An 18,762-nucleotide genomic window follows, 5' to 3' on the forward strand; every position below is an offset into this window, starting at 1 on the left:
AAAGGGGAGGGAAGGGAAGGGAAGGGGGAGGGAAGGGAAGGGAAGGGAAGGGAAGGGGGGGAAGGGAAGGGGAAGGGGAAGGGAAAAAAAGGAAGGAAGGAAGGAAGGAAGGAAGGAAGGAAGGAAGGAAGGAAGGAGAGAAAGAAAGAAAGAAAGAAAGAAAGAAAGAAAGAAAGAAAGAAAAAGAGAAAAGGAGCTTGCCCCTCCAAAAATAAAGCATTAAAGTGGGTCCCGCAGCAGATTCTGAGGCCTCTCCTGGGGCAGCAGCCCCACTGAACCCCCTGCTGCTCCGTCTTTGACCCACACAGCTATTTCTCAGGCCTCTGTTACTGACAAATGGGGCGTGCCAGCAAGTCAGGCTGACTTTCTGCCTGCTTTCTACCTCTGCCATCTCTACTTTTGAAAGAAGTGCTTATGAGCAGTCAAATAAGACTAGAAAAGGGAAGAAGAGCTTGTAGGAACCTATACGGGTAGATATCTGAGTCTCATCCCTCCTGTGTTCACCCTGACCCCAGGGGATGGTGGGTCCTTGGGCAGCACGATGGTGGGTCTGGTGAATGAAGGCCAAGGAGAGCCCATGGGTCGGGGTGGCGAAGAGGCTGGAGAGCTGGCACAGGGGTTATGCCCTCCAGCTTTGGAGGGAATTATCCTCAGTTGGAATCCTGGTTCCAGCACCTCAGGAAGCTCATTTCAGGACCCTGCATCCCAGCCTCCTCATCTGTGAAATGGGAGGATTATTGTGAAAGTCAGGCGTAAGCATCAGCAATGTCAGTTGTCGCCTCCGTGCTGTGGCCGTGGCTGCTGCCAGCTGGTCTTGCTGGGTTGTGGATGCCGGGGCCCGGAAGTCAAGGGCCTGGGCTGCCACTGACCCATCTTGCCTGCTCCATTCTAGCAATTCCCATTCTGTCTGATGTCCGTGAATATCACCCGCATCGCAATCCAGGCATTAAGGGAAGAGTGCCTCTCCAGGTGAGTCCCCACACTGCTCACCACCCCCCCACCCCAGGATGCCAGCTGGCTGACCCTGGTTCCCTCCTGCCCCCGCCCCATTCTCCCAACTCTCTCTGGGAACTTGCAGCTCCCAGGGAGCCAGCACACACCCCTGTGCACCAGTCTCCCAGCCTGCCTTGGAGGTGAAGGCTGTCTGGGGAATGGCGCCCTGGGGGGAGTCGGGCTAGAGGAGGCACCCGGCTGTCAGCCTTTGTCCGCTGCTGAGCGCACCACCCTCCTCGTGCTGTAGGGAGTGTAACCGGCAGCAAAAGGTGATCCCAGTGGTGAACAGTTTCTATGCCGCCACCTTCCTCCGCCTCGCACACGTCTGGAGGACACAGCAGAAGACCATCGCTGACTCTGGCTTTGTCCTCAAAGGTGTGCTTTCTTCTTGGAGAGGCCCGAACTCCCTAGCATCCCCAGGTTCACGGACCCCAGGGTGGTTGCTAGACTGGTTTGGGCTGCAGTTCCCTTCCGCCTTTACCCCCGTCCCCCACCTCACACTGTCTCAAGTTCCAGCTTCTCAAAGTCTCCCATCTGCCCACCCTTTGGAGCCTGCTTTCTCTGCCACCCCTCCTCCCTTTCTGGCCTCAGACCGAGAGTGGTCCTATTTTCTGAATCAAAAGCTGGGTCCAGCAGTTGGACTGACCATCCCAAGTTGAGGCTGGCCTGGTCAAGGTAGAAGGTGTGGTTGCCGTGGCTTTCTCTATCTGCTTCCTCAGCCTCCCTCTCTGGTGAGCTCTCCACCTTAGAAGCCTCCTTCATCCTTCTTCCCACAGGCTCTGGGTTGGAGGTGCTCCCTAGAGCTGCTGGGCCTGGACTGGCGTGCAGTCCAGAGGCCCCTCAAGCCATTTGTTCTGCTGTCCTCTGTTGCAGAGTTGGAGGTGTTGGCCAAGAAGAGCCCCAGGCGGCTGCTCAAGACCCTGGAAATCTACCTGGCTGGAGTGACAAAGGGACAGGCCTCATTGTTGGGAGCACAGAAGGGCTCTGGGCCTCAAGCCCCTCGCTCCAAGGATCTCACCTTCACAGGCGTGTGTGACCTGCCACCACATTCATCCAAAGGCACGTGGCTGATCTGAGCAGCCCAAGGCTGACAGACTTAAAGGCTGGGCCAGAGGGCCATTGGGAAGGCGCATGGCACATTATGCCCGGCGTACCCTGGCTGAACCTGGTCGGGGAAGCTAGACCCTCACCCACGTGAGACGTTAGGGATAGTTAGCCCCACCCCACTCCCCTCAGCCCCGCCTCCAGAGCAAGAATTTGCCATAATTGGAGTTGAGCTAGCTGAGAGTTGGTTTCCAGGTCATCTCAACGAGCAGATGGATCATGAGATGGGAAGACCTTGCCTGGATATTCCCTGTATCCCCACGCTGAAAGATACCCCACGCAGAGGTGCCAGAATTCTGACTCGCTGGGCAGCTGCGCTTTCAGGCCGTGGGTATCCACAGGACAGGGATCCTGTAGCTAGAATTTGAAGGGAGAAGGTAGCCGTGGCAGCAGCCAACAGGGGGCAGCATGAACCAGGGCAAGAGGCCTTCTCTCCCAGGCTGGTAGCCGGCCCCCTCTGGGGTTTCTGGTCTGTACTTATCCCACCCTCCCCTCTCCCCATCCTCAGCCCCGCTGTTTATGACACAGAACTGGATTTCTGATAGGCATCTCCATTGCTGCCCATCCCAACTGCCCACCAGCTGGGCACCCCCACCCTGAGGAGGTGTGTGGTTCCCATCAGGGCTGGTTTTCTGGCCTGGTTGAAGGAAGGAGGAAATTCACTCAGCAGCAGTTTTTGAATAAAAAGAATTGTTCTGGGCCAAGAGCCCAAGTGTTTCCCTCCAAGACAAGCCTTGCACCTTCCTGTGGCCCTGTTGTTCCAGGGCCTGGTGACAGCCAGGGGCTCCAGGAGAGGAGGCTGCAGTGCCCTGGCCAGGCCCCCACTCACTGTATATGGTGTCCATCCTGCGCTTAGAGGCCGAGACTCCTTGCACACTCTAGCCAGGGGGCAGGGTGGCCTGGCTCTGTTAGGATTGCTGTGAGGCCCCCACATGTTTTTCCTACATTGGCTTCTGGGGAAGCTCTTGCTCCATCCCTCCCAGCCAGGGTATCCTGAGCTGGGGAGACCCCATGGCACTGCTTTCCTGTCCTCTGTACTCCGTCGGGTAGACCCACGGAAGACCACGGTCTCGCCCCTGCACGCTTCCCCAGGTCTAACCCACTGGAGCTGGGGTGCACTGCAGAAGCAGGAAGGCACAGAGCCGCCCCGGTATGGCAGAGAACTCCCCACTGCTGTTAGCAGGATGCCTCAGGAGCGGGGCTGGTAATGGACTGCAGTTTGCCTTGTGCCATCCTTCGTCCCCTTTACTTCCTCCAGTCGGGGTGCTTAGTGGGCCTGCAGGGGTGGCTGAGAGCTTCCTGGGCTTGGTGGGGCTGGGATGCAGAAAGGCCACAGCTCCCACTTCAGAGTGTCAGTTCCATAGCTCTTCTCCTGCAGATTCCTTCCACTTGCTTTCAGACCAGAAGGCTAACTCCGCAGACCCAGAAGTGACTGCCCAGCCTGCACCACGGCCTGGGACCAGTCCCTGTGGGCTTCTAGCTGGAGGGGAGGCCAGTGGCCTCTGCAAGAGCCCTTTCTAACCAAGCCACTCCCTGTGTAATGCCTCCAGAGTGCTCAGCTTCAGACCTTGGGACATTAGCAACAACACAGTCCAGGGATTAAGCTGTTGTTCTCTTGGGGAAGGGGGTTGGAGACCCTTTGAAAGTAGATGCAAACATTTTAACCTGTACATTTTTCTTAGGAAGGGCCCACCTAGGCCTTCCACGAGAGATGTAAAATGCTTCACAGCCCTAAAAAAGTCAGAACCACGGACGTGGTACCCCCCTTCCTCTCTCTCCTCTGCAAAGCACCCCTGGCACAGGCCGTCTGGGTGGGCCGTCGGGTGGACCACCGCGCAGCTCTGCAGAGAAGACGGGGGCATATGTAGAGGAGCTGCTTTTCACGAAAGTGAGATGGATTGGTTAGAATTTGTTGGGGATGGAAGAATCCAGCCAATCAGAGCTCAGAAACCACATAGCCTTTGGGGCCCAGGGGTAGGAGTGGGTCAGGGCAGCCACAGCTCGGCCCGGCCTCCCAAACTCCAGTCTGGACTTACCCAGCCTTGTACCTGCCCCCGGATCACGCCCTCCCGGGTGGGAGCACTCTGGGCTACTCCGTTCTCCTCCTGTTCAGCTCTCAAGCCTCTCTGATAGTCCAGCCACCACCCCATGATACGAGAGAATGAACTAAGGCCTAGACAAGGAAAAGCAACTTGCCCAGGACGACAGAGAGGCAGGGTAACATCCGAACCAGACTCCAACTCTCCACACTAGTCTGGGGCTTTCCCCAGCCCTACAGTGGCCCCGCACTCATGGGCCTAACATGACGCAATGCAGCCATGCAGTAACAAGCCAGACTTGTGTGCCGCGGCAAGCAGTTGTCCTCTTGGTCAGCAAGCGTGTGGCTCAGGAGCCGCCTCACGGCGGTTTCTCAGGCAGCTGAGGAAATCCTGGCTCAAACAGCAAGGCGTCCTGAGCCTACTGCCCCAACCCCGTCCCCACTGGGGATGTGTGAGTGAAGTGAACCCCTGGCTGCAAGCAAAGTCGAGGCCTGGTGCCAAGCCTCCTCCCCACCTGGTTCCCAGCAGTCACCGCCAGCCCTCTGGGAGCTCCGGGCTGAGTCTGCTCCGGCCGCTGGGCCCTCTCTGCCACAGCGCGTGGATAAGCCCCGGTGGCTGGTGGGGGAGTGACGGTGAGCTCAGGGCAGGGGTGAGGACAGAGAGCTGGGAAAGCCCTCATCTCCTTTATTGAACAGCCTCAGGGGCACCTCCGCACTGACCAGGCAGCCAGAGGAGGAGAAAGCGGGCAGACGGGGGGCAGGGAGGCACCCACCCTCATTTCCAGTCCTTGAAGAATTGCTTGAAGATGGGGCTCTCGCGGCCCTGGGGCAGAATCTCCACCTGCAGGGAGAACGGGGGAGAAGTCTAGCCCAGAGGGTCCACCTCCGCCTCCACCAGGCAGGGCCGGAGCAGAGCCATGGAGGAGGGTGCTGGGTGCCAGGCCTGGGTCCACGTGGCATCCAGGCCAGGTATGCGCCTGGCCAAGAAATAAGACAAGAGATGGGACACGGGCTGCGAAAACAGATGGCTTCAAGCACTTGGGTGCACAGTTCAGGAGACGCGCCAGTCATCCATGAGCCTTCTCAGATCCCCTCGGAATGACTCATGGAGTCGCTGCGCTGGGGCAATGGGGACAGGACGAGCTGGGGACAAGGGCCCAGAGGAGTTACACCAGCTGCCCACGCCAGGCTCTGGCCTGCCCAGCATCCTCTTAGAAAACACCATATATATTTGGGGCGCCTGGGTGGCTCAGTCCGTTCAGCATCCGACTCTTGGCTTCAGCTCCGGTCATGATCTCAGGGTCATGATCTCAGGGTCATGATCTCCAGGGTCATGATCTCATGGTGGTGACTCAACCCTGCGCTGAGCACTGAGCCTGCTTCTCTCCTCCTCCCTCTGCCCCTCCCCCATCTCATGCTTGAGTTCGAGCTCTCTCTTTCTCTCTCTCTCTTTCTCAAATCTTTAAAAGAAAAGAAAACACCATGTACTTTTAAATGTTAAAGGATTAAAACGGGCTTTCCCGGGGCGCCTGGGTGGCACAGCGGTTGGGCGTCTGCCTTCGGCTCAGGGCGTGATCCTGGTGTTACAGGATCGAGCCCCACATCAGGCTCCTCTGCTATGAGCCTGCTTCTTCCTCTCCCGCTCCCCCTGCTTGTGTTCCCTCTCTCGCTGGCTGTCTCTATCTCTGTCGAATGAATGAATAAATAAAATCTTTAAAAAAATAAAAAAATAAAACGGGCTTTCCCGCTGGAGGGGGCCGGTATGGAGGCCTGACCGTTCCTGACTGGGCCCAAGGATTTCCCACCCTTTTTGTCCAGCCTGCGGGGAAGAGGCCACAGGAAGAGCCCCAGGAGGAGGTGGGGCCCCAGGCGTCTCCTCACCTGAGTATTGGGGGCATATCGCATGCGGGAGATGAAGTCCTCAGCCACTTGGAGAGCCGCCTGGCGCTCCTTCTCGTTAGCTTTACGCCCTGGATCAATTGGGAGGGGATTTTTTTTTAAAAGAGCAGGGACCCTCTCTAGCCCACATCCCATTTTCTCAAGGAAACTGAGGGGGAGGGTTCCATAGAATAGCTGGCGACTTTTAAAAGAAACGGACCAGGAGGTACTAAGATGCTAAGGAGCTCTTTGGAGGTGTGAAGTCAGTCACTAGAGACTTCTCCCAACCTGGCAGCTCCATGGGATGAAAACTGTTCTTTCTGCCTGCTCTAATCAAAACCTTCTGCTCGGACCATGGCCCCATGCATAGTCAGAATGTGTGTTCCCCATGGCATGAGACTCGAAATAGCCCCACCCGGGGACACCTCACTGCTGGAGCCTGCCAACTATGCTGTTGACAAGTATCAAGCCTTTTGTGTAAAACTAAACAGGACAAAAGGGTGTGATTTATAATAATCTTACTCTCATAATGTCAGCCGACATCAGCCTAAGAGTTATAAAAAGGAAGACCATGCAGTTATCCGTTCCCTCCTGTGGGCCCTTTCTAAAATGGTTCAGTTCTTTGCTTGGGGTTAAATTCCCTTCCATGGACATCTGGGATCCCCTCAAGCTCAGAACCGGTTCCATGGGAAAGGTACCCTGTGGCAGGAGGGGAAAGGCAGCCCCAGGGCCCAATCTCCAACCGTGCCCAACCCAGGTCATAGAAAGCTGCCATGTTCCTTGCCACTCTGGCTCTTCCCTCAGCCCGGAGTATCATTGGCCAGTAGCAGCTACCCTGAGAGCGCCTAACCCCTCCCCATCTTCCTGACCAGGCTAGGGCTGCGGGTTTATCTTGGCTTTGGTTGCCCCCATAAATATTTACTGAGCAAAGGCCATTTCCTCACAACACCAGAGATGATATGGTTCCTGCTTTCAGGAAGGTTATAATCTTGGTCAGGGAGGTAAGACGTGCTCGAGAAAAGACAAGCATGGAGAAGCAAGGAGGTTCCCAGGGTCAGAGACTCAAAGCTTTGCTTCAACATTTTCGGGAGTTAAACCAAGCGAACAAACTTAACACACAACAGTTTTTCTATCTCCAGCCAATACAATTTCTTGGAAAAACAAGTTCTACTAGTTCATTACCCAGGGCACCAAGTGAGATTTCATTTATCTAAAATTTGTCACACCCCAAGGCAGAATGCAAGACTGGGGTCCCAGCAGCCCTGAAGGCCTAGGGGTGCTCTAGGACAGCAGTCCTCAACATGTGACCTTGGACCAGCCGCAAGGCCTGGGAACCAGTTAAATGTGCAAATTCTTGGGTGGCGGTTGGGGGGCGGGGTCCAGCCATCGGTTCTAACTGGCCCTCTAAGGCTTACTGAAGTTTCTGAACCCTTGCCTGGAATTTAGAGGGTGGGAACAGCAAAGAGAAAAGGCTCAGTGGCTCCCTGAGGCTGTTTTTGAAAGCAATCAGGCAGGCTGAGCCCTCCAGTGGGAAGCGCCCTGGCTGGAGCAGAGGCAGGGGCCTCAGGCTAGAATGGAGAAGCCACAGGTACCTTTCCAGATGTAGATCTTGCCACAGAGCCCGTTGTCCAGCACGAAGCAGTCATCAGACAGCAGCAGCTCGAGGGCAAAGGGACTGGAGTCCGCCACCTTGGTCAGGTTCATCTGTCCGGTGGCATCGGAGACCTGGGGATGATGGGCAGTGCCAGATCCCGCCCCCCGCCCCCAACACACAGACGTAACCTCCACCCCTAGGCCATGGCTCCCATGGTCCCCGCTCATGGCCCCAGCCCAAGGAGCAGAGAGACTGGGCACCCCGCCCCTCACGCCACCCTCATTCTCTGCAATGCCAAGGCCCTGCATCCATTTGGAAATTAAGTGGATTCCAAATTACAAATGAATATAAAGAATCCAAAAAAGTAAAGCTCAGCATTGGCTTCACACCTCCTTCTCCAAGAATGGGCTGGAAGTGAAGTGGTATTTATCTTCTCAGGAGGGCTGGACATCCCTCCATTTCCCAACCCTCGCTCCCAGCCCTGGATAAAGCATCCCGCTGCCTGACACAGTCTTCCCCAGGCTTTCTTCTCTCCCTTCAGCACCCCTGCCTGGGCCCAGGGCAGGCCAGAGTACCCACCTTATACAGAGCCGCAGCCTGGGCGTTTGTCCGGTCAGCTGTGAGGTCTTCCTCGGGGTTGCCCTCCTTCAGAGCAGGCTTGGGGCCCAGGACCTACAGGGACCAGGGCAGACCAGGTTTCCAGGGATTCCTGGGCACCTGCCCCAGACCTTCCCAACCCATCACTCCCAAGGCTACCACGTCTGGGGGAGGCAAACAGTGTCCTGCACATGGGCACCCAGCAGAGGTGAGTGAGGGCTGGGTCCAGCCCAATCCACCTGCCAGGCCGCTGGTCCATCCGCCCAGAGGGGCGCTTTCCCCTGAATCACATGAGGGCACCCTGTGAGCTAGCCACAGCCCTAAGCAGTACCCCAGCCCACTCACCCATACCCTCCACCCTCTACTGACCACGCTTATCCTCCCAGCTTCTCCCAGCTGCGCACCCCAACGTCCCCCAACCTGGATCATCTCGGCAGGCTCCTCCCCATCCGTGACGATCTCCACCTGGGCCTTGCCCTGCCGTTCACTGTCCCGGATGGCCAGGGCCAGGTCCCGCGCCTTGTTGCGCTCCAGGATGTTGGACTTTCCACCACACCAGGCGAAGATGTTCTGGAGGGAAGTGGGGAGGCTCAGCGTCCTGCATCCAGCCTGTTGACTGTGTGTGTGTGTTGGGGGGGCGGTCTTGAAGAACTGCCCCTGGAGGCAAGACCATCTAAGACAACATGCCACTCTTTGCAAAGAGGTTTCTCTGGCCAGCCCCGTGCCCCTCCTGCTTTCCGTTTCTCCACAAGTCTCACCCACAAATATGTAAAGTTCTTTATCTTGTCTGTAATCTATCTCCCCCGATGAGAAAGTAAGCTTCATTAGGGCATGAGCGTTCTGTTTTGTTTTTTGTTTTGTTTTATCTTGCTTTGCTTTGCTTTGTTCACAGCCGCGTGCCCAGTACTACAACAGAGACTGGCACACACTTAGGCACATAGTAAATATGGAATGAATAAATGAATGAATGAATTAATGAGCAAGTGAATGGGTGAATGCCATCCTGAGCCCTGTATCTCACACCGCTCTCTGCACCCTGCTGTGCGGGTCACCTACCTCCAGCTTACTGCTGCTCGGCCCCCCTCCCCACTGTCCCTGGGTTGGCTTCCTGCCTCGAACCTTCAGCACAAGACGCAGCCCAGGCTCCTCCAGCAGTCTCAGGACCTAGGTCTCAGCAATAATTTTCGCTCCACTGCTCCTGTCCCCACCCAGGGTCCCTGTCAAGCTAGTCCCCTCCCTGCTGTCAGCATGCGTGTCTGCACCTCTCTCCTCCCTCAGTGCCTCAGCCTCAGCTCACCTGTCCCTTCACCTGGAAAGGCATTTCCCTCGGTGAAGGTCTAGTCAGACGGCACCTTCCTGGGACAGTGGCTTCAGTGCCCGCTAAAGGAGGCCCCCCGGCCCCAAGCCACCTCAGCACATGGCCCTGCCTCTCAGAGTCCTCTTCACATTTATGGCAGGGGACAGGCCTGTGTGGGCTGCCTCCCCAGGGCAAGCCATTTGTGGTCCCCGAGCTGGCTCAGAGTAGGCATGAGAGACTCAGCTACAAAGGCTCCAAGGAAGGAGAGAGTAGGCTGCCGTGTTAGAGACAGTGGCTGGAAGGCAGAGGGGCTTTCTGTCTTTTTGGACCTAAGATGTTTTCCTAACGGCTGGAGTGGCTTCTCGCCAGTTCCCTGGCCTCTTTTTTTTTTTTTTTTTTAAAGACTTTATTTATTTATTTGACAGAGATAGAGACAGGCAGGCAAGAGAGGGAACACAAGCAGGGGGAGCGGGAGAGGAAGAAGCAGGCTCCCAGCAGAGGAGCCTGCNAGGAGCCTGCTGTGGGGCTCAATCCCATAACGCTGGGATCACGCCCTGAGCCGAAGGCAGACGCTTAACTGCTGTGCCACCCAGGCGCCCCTGGCCTCTTAAGACAGGTGCCAACACGGTGCTCAGCCCCGCCCTGCCTGCTCACCTGGCCCAGGTCCAGGATGAAGCAGTCCCCGGTGTTAAAGCTGTCCCAGCTCAGCGCCCGCTCAGTGGCCCGGATGTTCTTCTTCCCCTTCACCTGGTACAGTTTCTTGATGGCAGCTGGAGCGGCCCCTGGAGAGATCTTGTGAAATGCTGACTCCACTCCACCTTCCTGCAGCCCAGACAGCCAACCTCAGGGGGCTGACAGGAGGCCTGTGGCCCTCCATCCCGGGTCCCGGTGGGGGATGGGCAGAAAGGCAGGGAGGACCCAGGCCTGAGGGCGCCTGGGCCTTGCGCAGGCTGAGAGCTCGCTGGAAGGAGGAGCGGCTCCGAGAGAAGCCACGGGGTGAGGTGCCGGGAGGTGGGCTCTGACCTGGTACTGGAGGCCGTGTGGGAAGTAGCTCATGAAGAGGTCGGACTCGTTGCCCTGCGCCTCTCGGTGCTGCACGGGCCGCTCCCCAAGCAGGGTGTTGAGATGCACGGCCAGCACAGCGCAGGCCCCCTGCTCATCCCGGGAGGACTGCTGGCCTGCGGCGGCGGGGAGGGGCAGGGCAAGGCCCGTGAGACCCCCGCCAGCCCGCGCTGCCGCGGGCCACTCCCCCAGCTCGTCCCAGCCCCCTTACCTATCCACAGGTGCAGGTGGGAGAGCTCTTCCGGGCCATTGTGCAGCACGAGGTACGAGTCCCCCGAGAAGAAGATGCCCTGGTTCTCCCGTGCTACGGGCACTGGCTTCAGTTTCTCCACCCGCCAGACGTGCAGGCCGGGATCCTGCACCGAGGCGGGGAACGGAGAGTCGCTGCGGGAGGGAAGAGGGGTGGCGGTGGTGGCCAGGGCCCGTGAGGAGAGGACCCAAGCAGACACCTGGGAGGACCGAGGTGGGCGGGGACTGTGGTGTGGGGATGAGGGAAGCTGTGAGGAGGGCAGCCCTTGGGGGTGAAGAAGGGGAGGGATGAAAGGGGTGGGGCACTCAGCCTACCTCTGGGGGAGACGTGTGTACATGCTGCTTCCGGTTCTAGAAAGACAGAAGAAGCCATTATGATTACAAATGTTATGAAAACCACCCTTCACATTGGTCTGGGGAGGCCGTTCCAGGGGTCAAATGCTATCATATTCCTTAACTATTTCATCTCCAAGAGCCCAAGGGGAGATTACCCTGGCTCGGTTATGCAGGCAAAGAAACCGAGGCTTAGAAATTCTAAGTCCAAAGCCACAAAGCTTGTGAGTGGCTAGTGAAAACTAGGTTTCCGACTCTTGGGCCAATGGCTTTCTCTTGCTGTGACCTCTCAGCCATACCTCTCTTCTGCTTCCAGACTCCTAACTCTGGTCCTTACACGAGGCTGACTGACATACAGCTCTTCAAGCAATAACTGCTTATATTAGAAAAGTCGAAAATCAATAACTTAAGTTCCCACCATAAAAACACCGGAGAAGGAAAAGCAAATTAAACCCAAAATAATCAGAAGAAAAGAAATAATAAAAATAAGAGCAGAAATCAGTAGAAATAAAAATATATATGCAGAGAGAAAATCAATGAAGCTGGTTTTTGAAAAAAAAAATCAATAAAACTGATGACCCTTTAGACAAACTGATTAGGAAAAAGAAGAGACACAAATTTCCAATTCAGAAATAAGAGAGATGATTCACTACAGATTCTCAAATATTAGGAGGATAAAGAGAATACTACAAAAACTTATGCCAATATATTCAACAACATATACAAAATGGGCAAATTCCTTGAAGGATACAAAGTATGAAAGTTCAATCAAGAAAAAATAGACTACCTGAAGAGTTCTAGTATCTATTAAAGAAACTGAATTTGTACTTAACCCTCCCCCTCCACTTCCGAGTCATGGTACATTCTTTTTTTCTTTTCTTTTCTTAGATTATTTATTTATTTATTTATTTGAGATAGAGGGAAAGGGAGAAGTAGACTCCCCGCTGAGCAGGGAGCCCAACCTGGGGCTCAATCCCAGGACCCTGAGATCACAACCTGAACTGAAATCAGGAGTTGGACGCTCAACTGACGGAGCCACCCAGGCGACCCCCAAGTCATCATACATTCTACCAAAACTTTAAGGAAGACAGCACCAATTCTATGCAAACTTTTCCAGAAAATAAGAGAGAACACTTCCCAATTCATTCTATGCCACCAGCTTTATCCTGATATAACAAACCAGATAAATATATTATAGAAAAGAAAATTAGGGTGCACCTGGGTGGTTCAGTCAGTTGAATGTCTGACTCTTGATTTTGGCTCAGGTCAGGAGTCTGCTTAGGATTCTCTTTCTCTCTCTCTCTCTCTCTCTCCCTTTGCCCCTCTCCCCCATGCTCATCCTCTCTTGTTCTCTTAAATTAATAAATTAATTAATTTTAAAAATCTTTAAAAAAAATTAGACCAATATTCCTCCTAAACATAGACACAAAAATTATTATCGAAATTTTAGCATATGGAATTCCATAATACATAAAAAGGATAAAACACCATGACTAGATGGCATTTATCCCAAGAATGCAAAGTTAGTTTAACATCTGAAAATCAATCAATGTAATCCACCTTATTAATAAACTATATACATATGAAAAAAACTCTCTAAAAGGAAGCCATTTTATTTTATTTATTTATTTTTTTAATGATTTTTTTATTATATTATGTTAGTCACCATACAGTACATCCCCGGATTCCAATGTGAAGTTCGGTGCTTCATTAGTTGCGTATAACACCCAGTGCACCATGCAATACGTGCCCTCCTTACTACCCATCACCAGCCTATCCCATTCCCCCACCCCCTCCCCTCGGAGGCCCTCAGTTTGTTTCTCAGAGTCCATAGTCTCTCATTTCATTCCCCCTTCTGATTACCCCCCCTTTCTTTATCCCTTTCTTCCCCTACCGATCATCCTAGTTCTTATGAAAAGGAAGCCATTTTAAATTTCTTTCTAAGTCAGCGTGACTGTATATAAACTTTGTTTAAACCAAAGGCCTGATTTATGTCCCACCAAATGTACATTGTACATATGCCCTGTAAATGAGTAGCCTGAAGGAAACCATCTTGTCCATAAGATACCGACAAAGGCTCCTACTTCCTGCATTTCTTGACATTAAAACTCATGATTCCTACCTATATGCTAATTTATACTTTCTTGAGCTTTTGCAAGATGTAGAAAAGTATATAACCCTGTAAAAACTGCCCATTCTCTGGAGCACATTCTTCCCTGTGAAGACCATGTCTCCCGGGGAACTGCCCAACTTGGGCTCAGATAAAACTCTCCTTCTTTTAGAGATTACAAAAGGTTAGTTCATTTTGCATCAAGTATATATATTGCAATGACAATATATGTGTGTGTGTATACATCTATAACCAGCTCAACAGATGCAGAGAAAGCATTTACTAAAATTCTACATCTGTTCCTGACTAAAAAAAAAAAAAAAAAAGACTTTCAGCAAACTAGCAATAGAAGGTAACTTCCTCAAACTAATAAAAGGCACCTACCAAAAACAAACAGAAACACAGAATCCCTAGAGCTAACATTATACTTAGCGCCTTCCCTAATTCTAAACTCTTTTTTATTTATTGTGTTATGTTAGTCACCATGCAGTACATCATTAGTTTTTGATGTAGTGTTCCTCTAATTCTAAACTCTTGATTCCCAGGCATGAACAATCACTTACAGCCCAGCTTTCCTCAAATGCCTCCATAGGGGACAACCACAGGCCACCCCAAGAGAAACTACTTTGGTATGAACATTATTTTGATTTAAAAGCAATCAAAACCCAACTGATTCAGTAAAAGTGGTTTACCTCCCACTTAACTGCCTGCTTATATTAGGAAGAGAGCTCTTACCAGATTCCTCTTTACCTAAGAAACTTACCTACATAATGGGGCAGCCTTTGTTTTCCAGGCATCTCCTCTCATGTTCCTGCTGATAGTCTTTCTCCCCTTTGGATCCTCAGACCCTACCCCTCTCCTTAGCTCCTATTAAGAGTCTTATTGCTTCACTGTCTTTGGAATTTCCCTGTCTGTGTAGATTCCCCATACGTATGCTATTAAATTTAATTTTCTCCTGTTAGTCTATCTCCTGTCAATTTGATTCTAAGTCCAACCAGAAGGACCTTGAGGGGCTGAGGAAATTTTTCCTCCCCCGCACCTCAAATGTTATGTTAGGTCAGTGACAGCAACCTTTTTTGGACAAGTTACTCAGGGGAAAATGGTAAAGGCAAGTATTTTTAAAATATATATTATTTTTTAAAAATTCAGCAAATGCAGTAGCTACAGCTTCACTCACCATCTCTTTTCTTTTTTTTTTTTTAAAGATTTTATTTATTTATTCGACAGAGATAGAGACAGCCAGCGAGAGAGGGAACACAAGCAGGGGGAGTAGGAGAGGAAGAAGCAGGCTCATAGCGGAGGAGCCTGATGTGGGGCTCGATCCCACAACGCCGGGATCACGCCCTGAGCCAAAGGCAGACGCTTAACCGCTGTGCCACCCAGGCGACCCTCACTATCTCTTTTCTATGTTCCAATTACTACACAGTTTCTTTCCTTTTTTTTTTTTTTCTTAAAATGCACAGCCCACACTAACAAGCACTGTAACACAATTCACGCTGTGCAGGTAAACAACATTTTTGTAAGGTGAGCCTCTGTGATGCAGGGTAAGGGCCTGGGGAATTTCAGGGTAAAGAGGCAAACTGGCACCATGGGGAGCTTCTTGGGACCTGGGGAAGCAGGAAGGGGGAAGAGACATCTTTAGGGGATGGGCAAGAGAGCAGAGGGTGTAGGGTCTGAGTAGAAAATGGAGGGAAAAAAGGAGCAGTGGTAATAAATGTCAACTACCACGGGAATCATGACTTCTTTTCCATTCCTAAATCACAACAGAGCTGAAGGCATTTTTTGGAACCGCTCTTTCCCAAAGCAGGAGGCAGTGAGGGGGAAGTTTGGGGGAGGGAAACTTTAATGTTCCTCCATTCCACAGAAGGTCACATGCTTGCCCACATCCCTCGCCACAGGCTGCTCAGCCTGTGACTAGGTCTGAAATGGTGGGGTGGCAGCCCCACGCCCAAGCCAGGGGGGAGAGATGGTGCGAACAAGAGGGTCAATTGTTAGCTATACTATTTTTCCTTCTGTGTTCCTGATCTGCGGGCTCTGGCCTGAGTTATAACTCAGAAGCCGGCAGCGCAAGTTTTTGAGGAAAGGGTTGTGGCCACCTGCTTCTTCATCACCCTGGCTGCCTGTTAAAATTAGCTTGGGATCTTATAAAAACACAGATGGCCCGGCCCCAGGCCTGGAGATTTTGATTACAGAGGCGTGGAGTGGGGCCTGTGCATCTGCATTTTGAGCATATGTTCCAGGTGATTCTCTTCTGCCCCTTAACTATCCAGAATGGCATCTCACACCTGCCTGTATGTTAGAATTATCAAGCTCAACAAAATCCCAATGTCCAGACCACACACCAGAACAGTTAAAATCAGACTTTCTGGGGGTGCAGCCTGGGTAGCATGTGTGCGAAGTCCCAGGCGACCCTAAAGCTCAGGTCGGGGCGGAAACCCCTGCTGTCCCATCAGATCTCTGCCCATTGGCCTTCTGCTCCAGGCTGTGCCCCAGGTGCTACCTGACACCTCTCCCTTCCAGCCGCTCTGCCCAAGCCCACAGCAGCTGGAGCTTTCTCCGTGTGTATGCCCCCCCCCAAGTCCAGTAAAGCCCCATCACCCTCCAGGCCCATACCAAACCCCAGCTGTCCAAGGAGGCTGCCAGGACATTCGGTAGCCTCAGCCCTTTCTGGGAGTGCTCCCAGCCCTCTCACTCGGGAGCAGATACTTCAGTCTCTACTTGCAGGTTGTCTATTCGGATGACCTGACAGCTTCATGTCTCAGCCAGAGCCCCAGACTTGCCTGACACTCCTGCATCCCTCCAGCGGCCCATGACGGGCTCTACGCAATTACGTACAAGGTCTACATTGGGAGCTTGGCACTGGGCAGAGTGATGGTAGGGCACAGAAACGAGAAAGAACAACCCATGGGTCATGGTCTAACTGGAGGAGGCAGAGCAATAGGGAGCCATCACACCCAGTGGGGCCACAGGCAAACTTCCCCTAGGTGGGGAATGTCACAGAATCACAGATGTCAGCGTTAGAAGGAGCCTAAATACTTATCTCATCCTGCTCCGCCTCCGCCTCCATCTCCCAACGCATGCCTGTGCACACACAGTGCAGGAATCCCTTCTGTAGCATCCCTCACCATCCTCCTCTTGAGCACTTCCGGTGATGGGGAGCTCACCATCTCACAAGACAGCCTCTTCCATACATATCTCTTACATTAAAGCCTGCTTCTTCCCACTCTGCCAGAGTGTGCCGAGTTATGGATCTGCCCACCTCCCCTACTAGACTATAAAGGCCTTTTGCCGGGGACTGTATTTTGCCTCTCTGGACCTAGATGCAACCTGAAGGGGAGCAAAATATACCACCCCAAAATAAGCCTCTTTGGCATGTTGATTATTTTAAACTGGCTATTTTTAAGAAGCGGCAGACACAGGTGGCATTCTGAAATCCAAGTAGAAGTTACCCTTTGTAAGAGGCATTTACACTTATAGGGGAACTCTCCCTCCATAAGGGTGTCTCCCCACTGCATCAGGAAGCGGGGGGGGGGGGGGGGGGGACGACTGTAGCAACTTATCAAAGAGGAAAGCAGCCACTGAACTCTTTGTAACAATCTTACTCTTGTTCACTATGCTCTTCCTGGTAACCTCCCCTAACTGACCCCCAATATCTTTTTTCTTTAGCATAAGATGGTATTTAAGGTGATGGCTTCGACCATTTCCGGGAGTTTTCCTGGATCTCTCCCAAGTATACAGGAGGTATATAAGTTATTAAACTTCCTGGTTTTCTCCTGTTAATCTGTCTTATATCAATTTAATAGACCAGCCAAAGAACCTAGAAGGGAAGAAGAAAAACTTTTCCGCCGCTATAAACCCTGCCCTGTGCCGGGAACCCTGCAGGCGCTCAGAGGGTGTGTGGGATACACAGGACTTGTGGGGCTGTGATTCCTAGAGCAGCAGGAGCCCGAGAGAGAGCGTGGGATCTCACAGGCTGGGACAGGTTGCAGCTGCCCCGGAGGCAGAAAGGAGAGGCTGGGGAATCCAGTGAGACCGTCCTGGGGCCCGGGGTGGGGGAGGACGCATGCCCGGCTGGCCTGGCCCTTGAACTGCCAGGGCTTCAGAAGGAACCTGCCTTTGAGGACGCCCTGTGGGACCTGGGGACAGGGGCAGGTATCACTGTGATGCCTACTGTTAAGACAGTGATTTAAAACTGTCAGAACAACTGCTCTTGCCCTCCTCCAGTGCTGTCTCTGCCCTCAGACACTCACTCTATTGATCCCTACAGGTCCCTTCTCCTCACGGTCCATTTGCCCCCAGTTGTGAAATTAAACAGCTCCTCAAGAAAGGGTGGAGGGAGTAGCGTCAACACTATGACAGCAGGTCCTCCCGGTCTGGGACATGGGCATTCCGGGTCAGGGGTGTCCGGAGGCCTCCCCTGGGGACTCTCTGGCTAGTACTCTTTCCCCTGACACCAAGTGGGGCTCCTACCCTTTCCCTCCTCCACCTTCCCCTCCCTCCTCCTCCCCTTCTCTTACCCCAGGCCCAGGACCAGACCCTCAGCTGAGGTCTCGTTGGATCTGCAAAATAATGGGCTGTGCTACAGTTTGAATGCAAATGCTCTGCTCCCTCCCCCCAACCACTGCAGCCCACCCGTGTACAATCTCGCCAGTCCAGTCTTAGGGACGGGCATCCTCAAATCCGTCAGGAGGTCTGCACCACCTCTCCCGCCAGCCAGGACACGCCTGACCCAGGAGTGGCTCGTCAGTATCCTGGGTACCCTCCGGGGCAGCTGTGGGGCTCCAGACAGACCACAAATGTACCTGGACCCTGGCACAAAGCTGCCAGGATAGCGGGCTGGGGGACACCGGTCCCGGACAAAACGTCTTCCAGAAATGTGAGTCTCTGTTTCCAGACCCTGGCAGCCACCCCTCACCTGCCGCGTTAGAGGGTCCCAGCCAGAAGTCCCGACTCTCCTTCAGCCACCCTGCCACTTTCACCTCTCCGCAGCTCTCCTTCCTCGCACTTCTGCTTTTCAGATTCTTCCTCCCAGCCCACCCCACCCAGCTTCTCACTTCCCTAAACCCCGGCGCGGGCTGCCCCGCCCACCTGCTCCTCCCGGCTCCGCCCCCGCCTCCGCCCCGCCCCTGCGGAGCCTGGTCCCTTCCAGCTCTGGGGACAGTGCTGGGGGGCCGGCCAGCCTCGGTGGAGGAGGGCGAGCCCCGGGGGCCAGAAGTGGATGCCGCCGGCTGGGGGCTGAGGTCCACCCCGCCTCGGGGCCTCCCCATAGTGGCTTCAGCCGGCTGTGGGCCAGGGTCGCTTCTGAGTCTGGGACGTTCCAGGAGAGCCCCGCGAATGCTACCACACTCACCAGCCCTGGCCTCAGCTGGGTTAGTCATATTTCCTGGGTGGGGTCACTGCCTCTGCAGTGACTTCTTCCTCCTCCCCCAGACTTGTCTTTCTCCTTGCCCTGAATGCATACATTTGATTTTTTTTTTTTTAAAGCTCACTAATGAGGGAGTGTCTGG

General features: G+C 53.5%; 2 protein-coding genes across 10 annotated transcripts in view; one reads left to right on the forward strand and one right to left on the reverse strand.

Annotated features, from left to right (window-relative positions):
• The window catches only part of ELMOD3 (ELMO domain containing 3), a 30,224-nt gene extending 25,270 nt beyond the window's left edge, over positions 1-4,954 (forward strand). For 2 of the 3 annotated variants that reach the window (XM_034659460.1, XM_034659459.1), the window contains 2 exons: positions 893-969; positions 1,241-1,860. In XM_034659460.1, the coding sequence (XP_034515351.1) occupies positions 893-969; positions 1,241-1,652 (489 nt within the window). In that variant the 3' untranslated portion in view covers positions 1,653-1,860. The other variant, XM_019803357.2, reaches the window with a different exon arrangement.
• The window catches only part of CAPG (capping actin protein, gelsolin like), a 21,198-nt gene extending 2,661 nt beyond the window's left edge, over positions 1-18,537 (reverse strand). Inside the window, exons 1-11 of one of the 7 annotated variants that reach the window (XM_034659457.1) lie at positions 18,058-18,537; positions 11,128-11,163; positions 10,775-10,919; positions 10,525-10,679; positions 10,156-10,323; positions 8,625-8,774; positions 8,187-8,279; positions 7,606-7,738; positions 6,017-6,105; positions 4,909-4,976; positions 360-718 (exon numbers count right to left, since the gene is read on the reverse strand). In XM_034659457.1, the coding sequence (XP_034515348.1) occupies positions 4,911-4,976; positions 6,017-6,105; positions 7,606-7,738; positions 8,187-8,279; positions 8,625-8,774; positions 10,156-10,323; positions 10,525-10,679; positions 10,775-10,919; positions 11,128-11,163; positions 18,058-18,522 (1,500 nt within the window). In that variant the 5' untranslated portion in view covers positions 18,523-18,537 and the 3' untranslated portion in view covers positions 360-718; positions 4,909-4,910. Of the gene's footprint in view, positions 1-359; positions 719-4,786; positions 4,977-6,016; positions 6,106-7,605; positions 7,739-8,186; positions 8,280-8,624; positions 8,775-10,155; positions 10,324-10,524; positions 10,680-10,774; positions 10,948-11,127; positions 11,164-17,772; positions 17,815-18,057 lie in introns of those variants that run through there. The other 6 variants (XM_011229427.3, XM_011229426.3, XM_034659456.1 and 3 more) reach the window with 6 other exon arrangements.
• Positions 18,538-18,762: the final 225 nt, after the last annotated feature.

Source organism: Ailuropoda melanoleuca, chromosome 4 (genome assembly GCF_002007445.2).
Source record: "Ailuropoda melanoleuca isolate Jingjing chromosome 4, ASM200744v2, whole genome shotgun sequence".
NCBI classification, from domain to species: domain Eukaryota; kingdom Metazoa; phylum Chordata; class Mammalia; order Carnivora; family Ursidae; genus Ailuropoda; species Ailuropoda melanoleuca.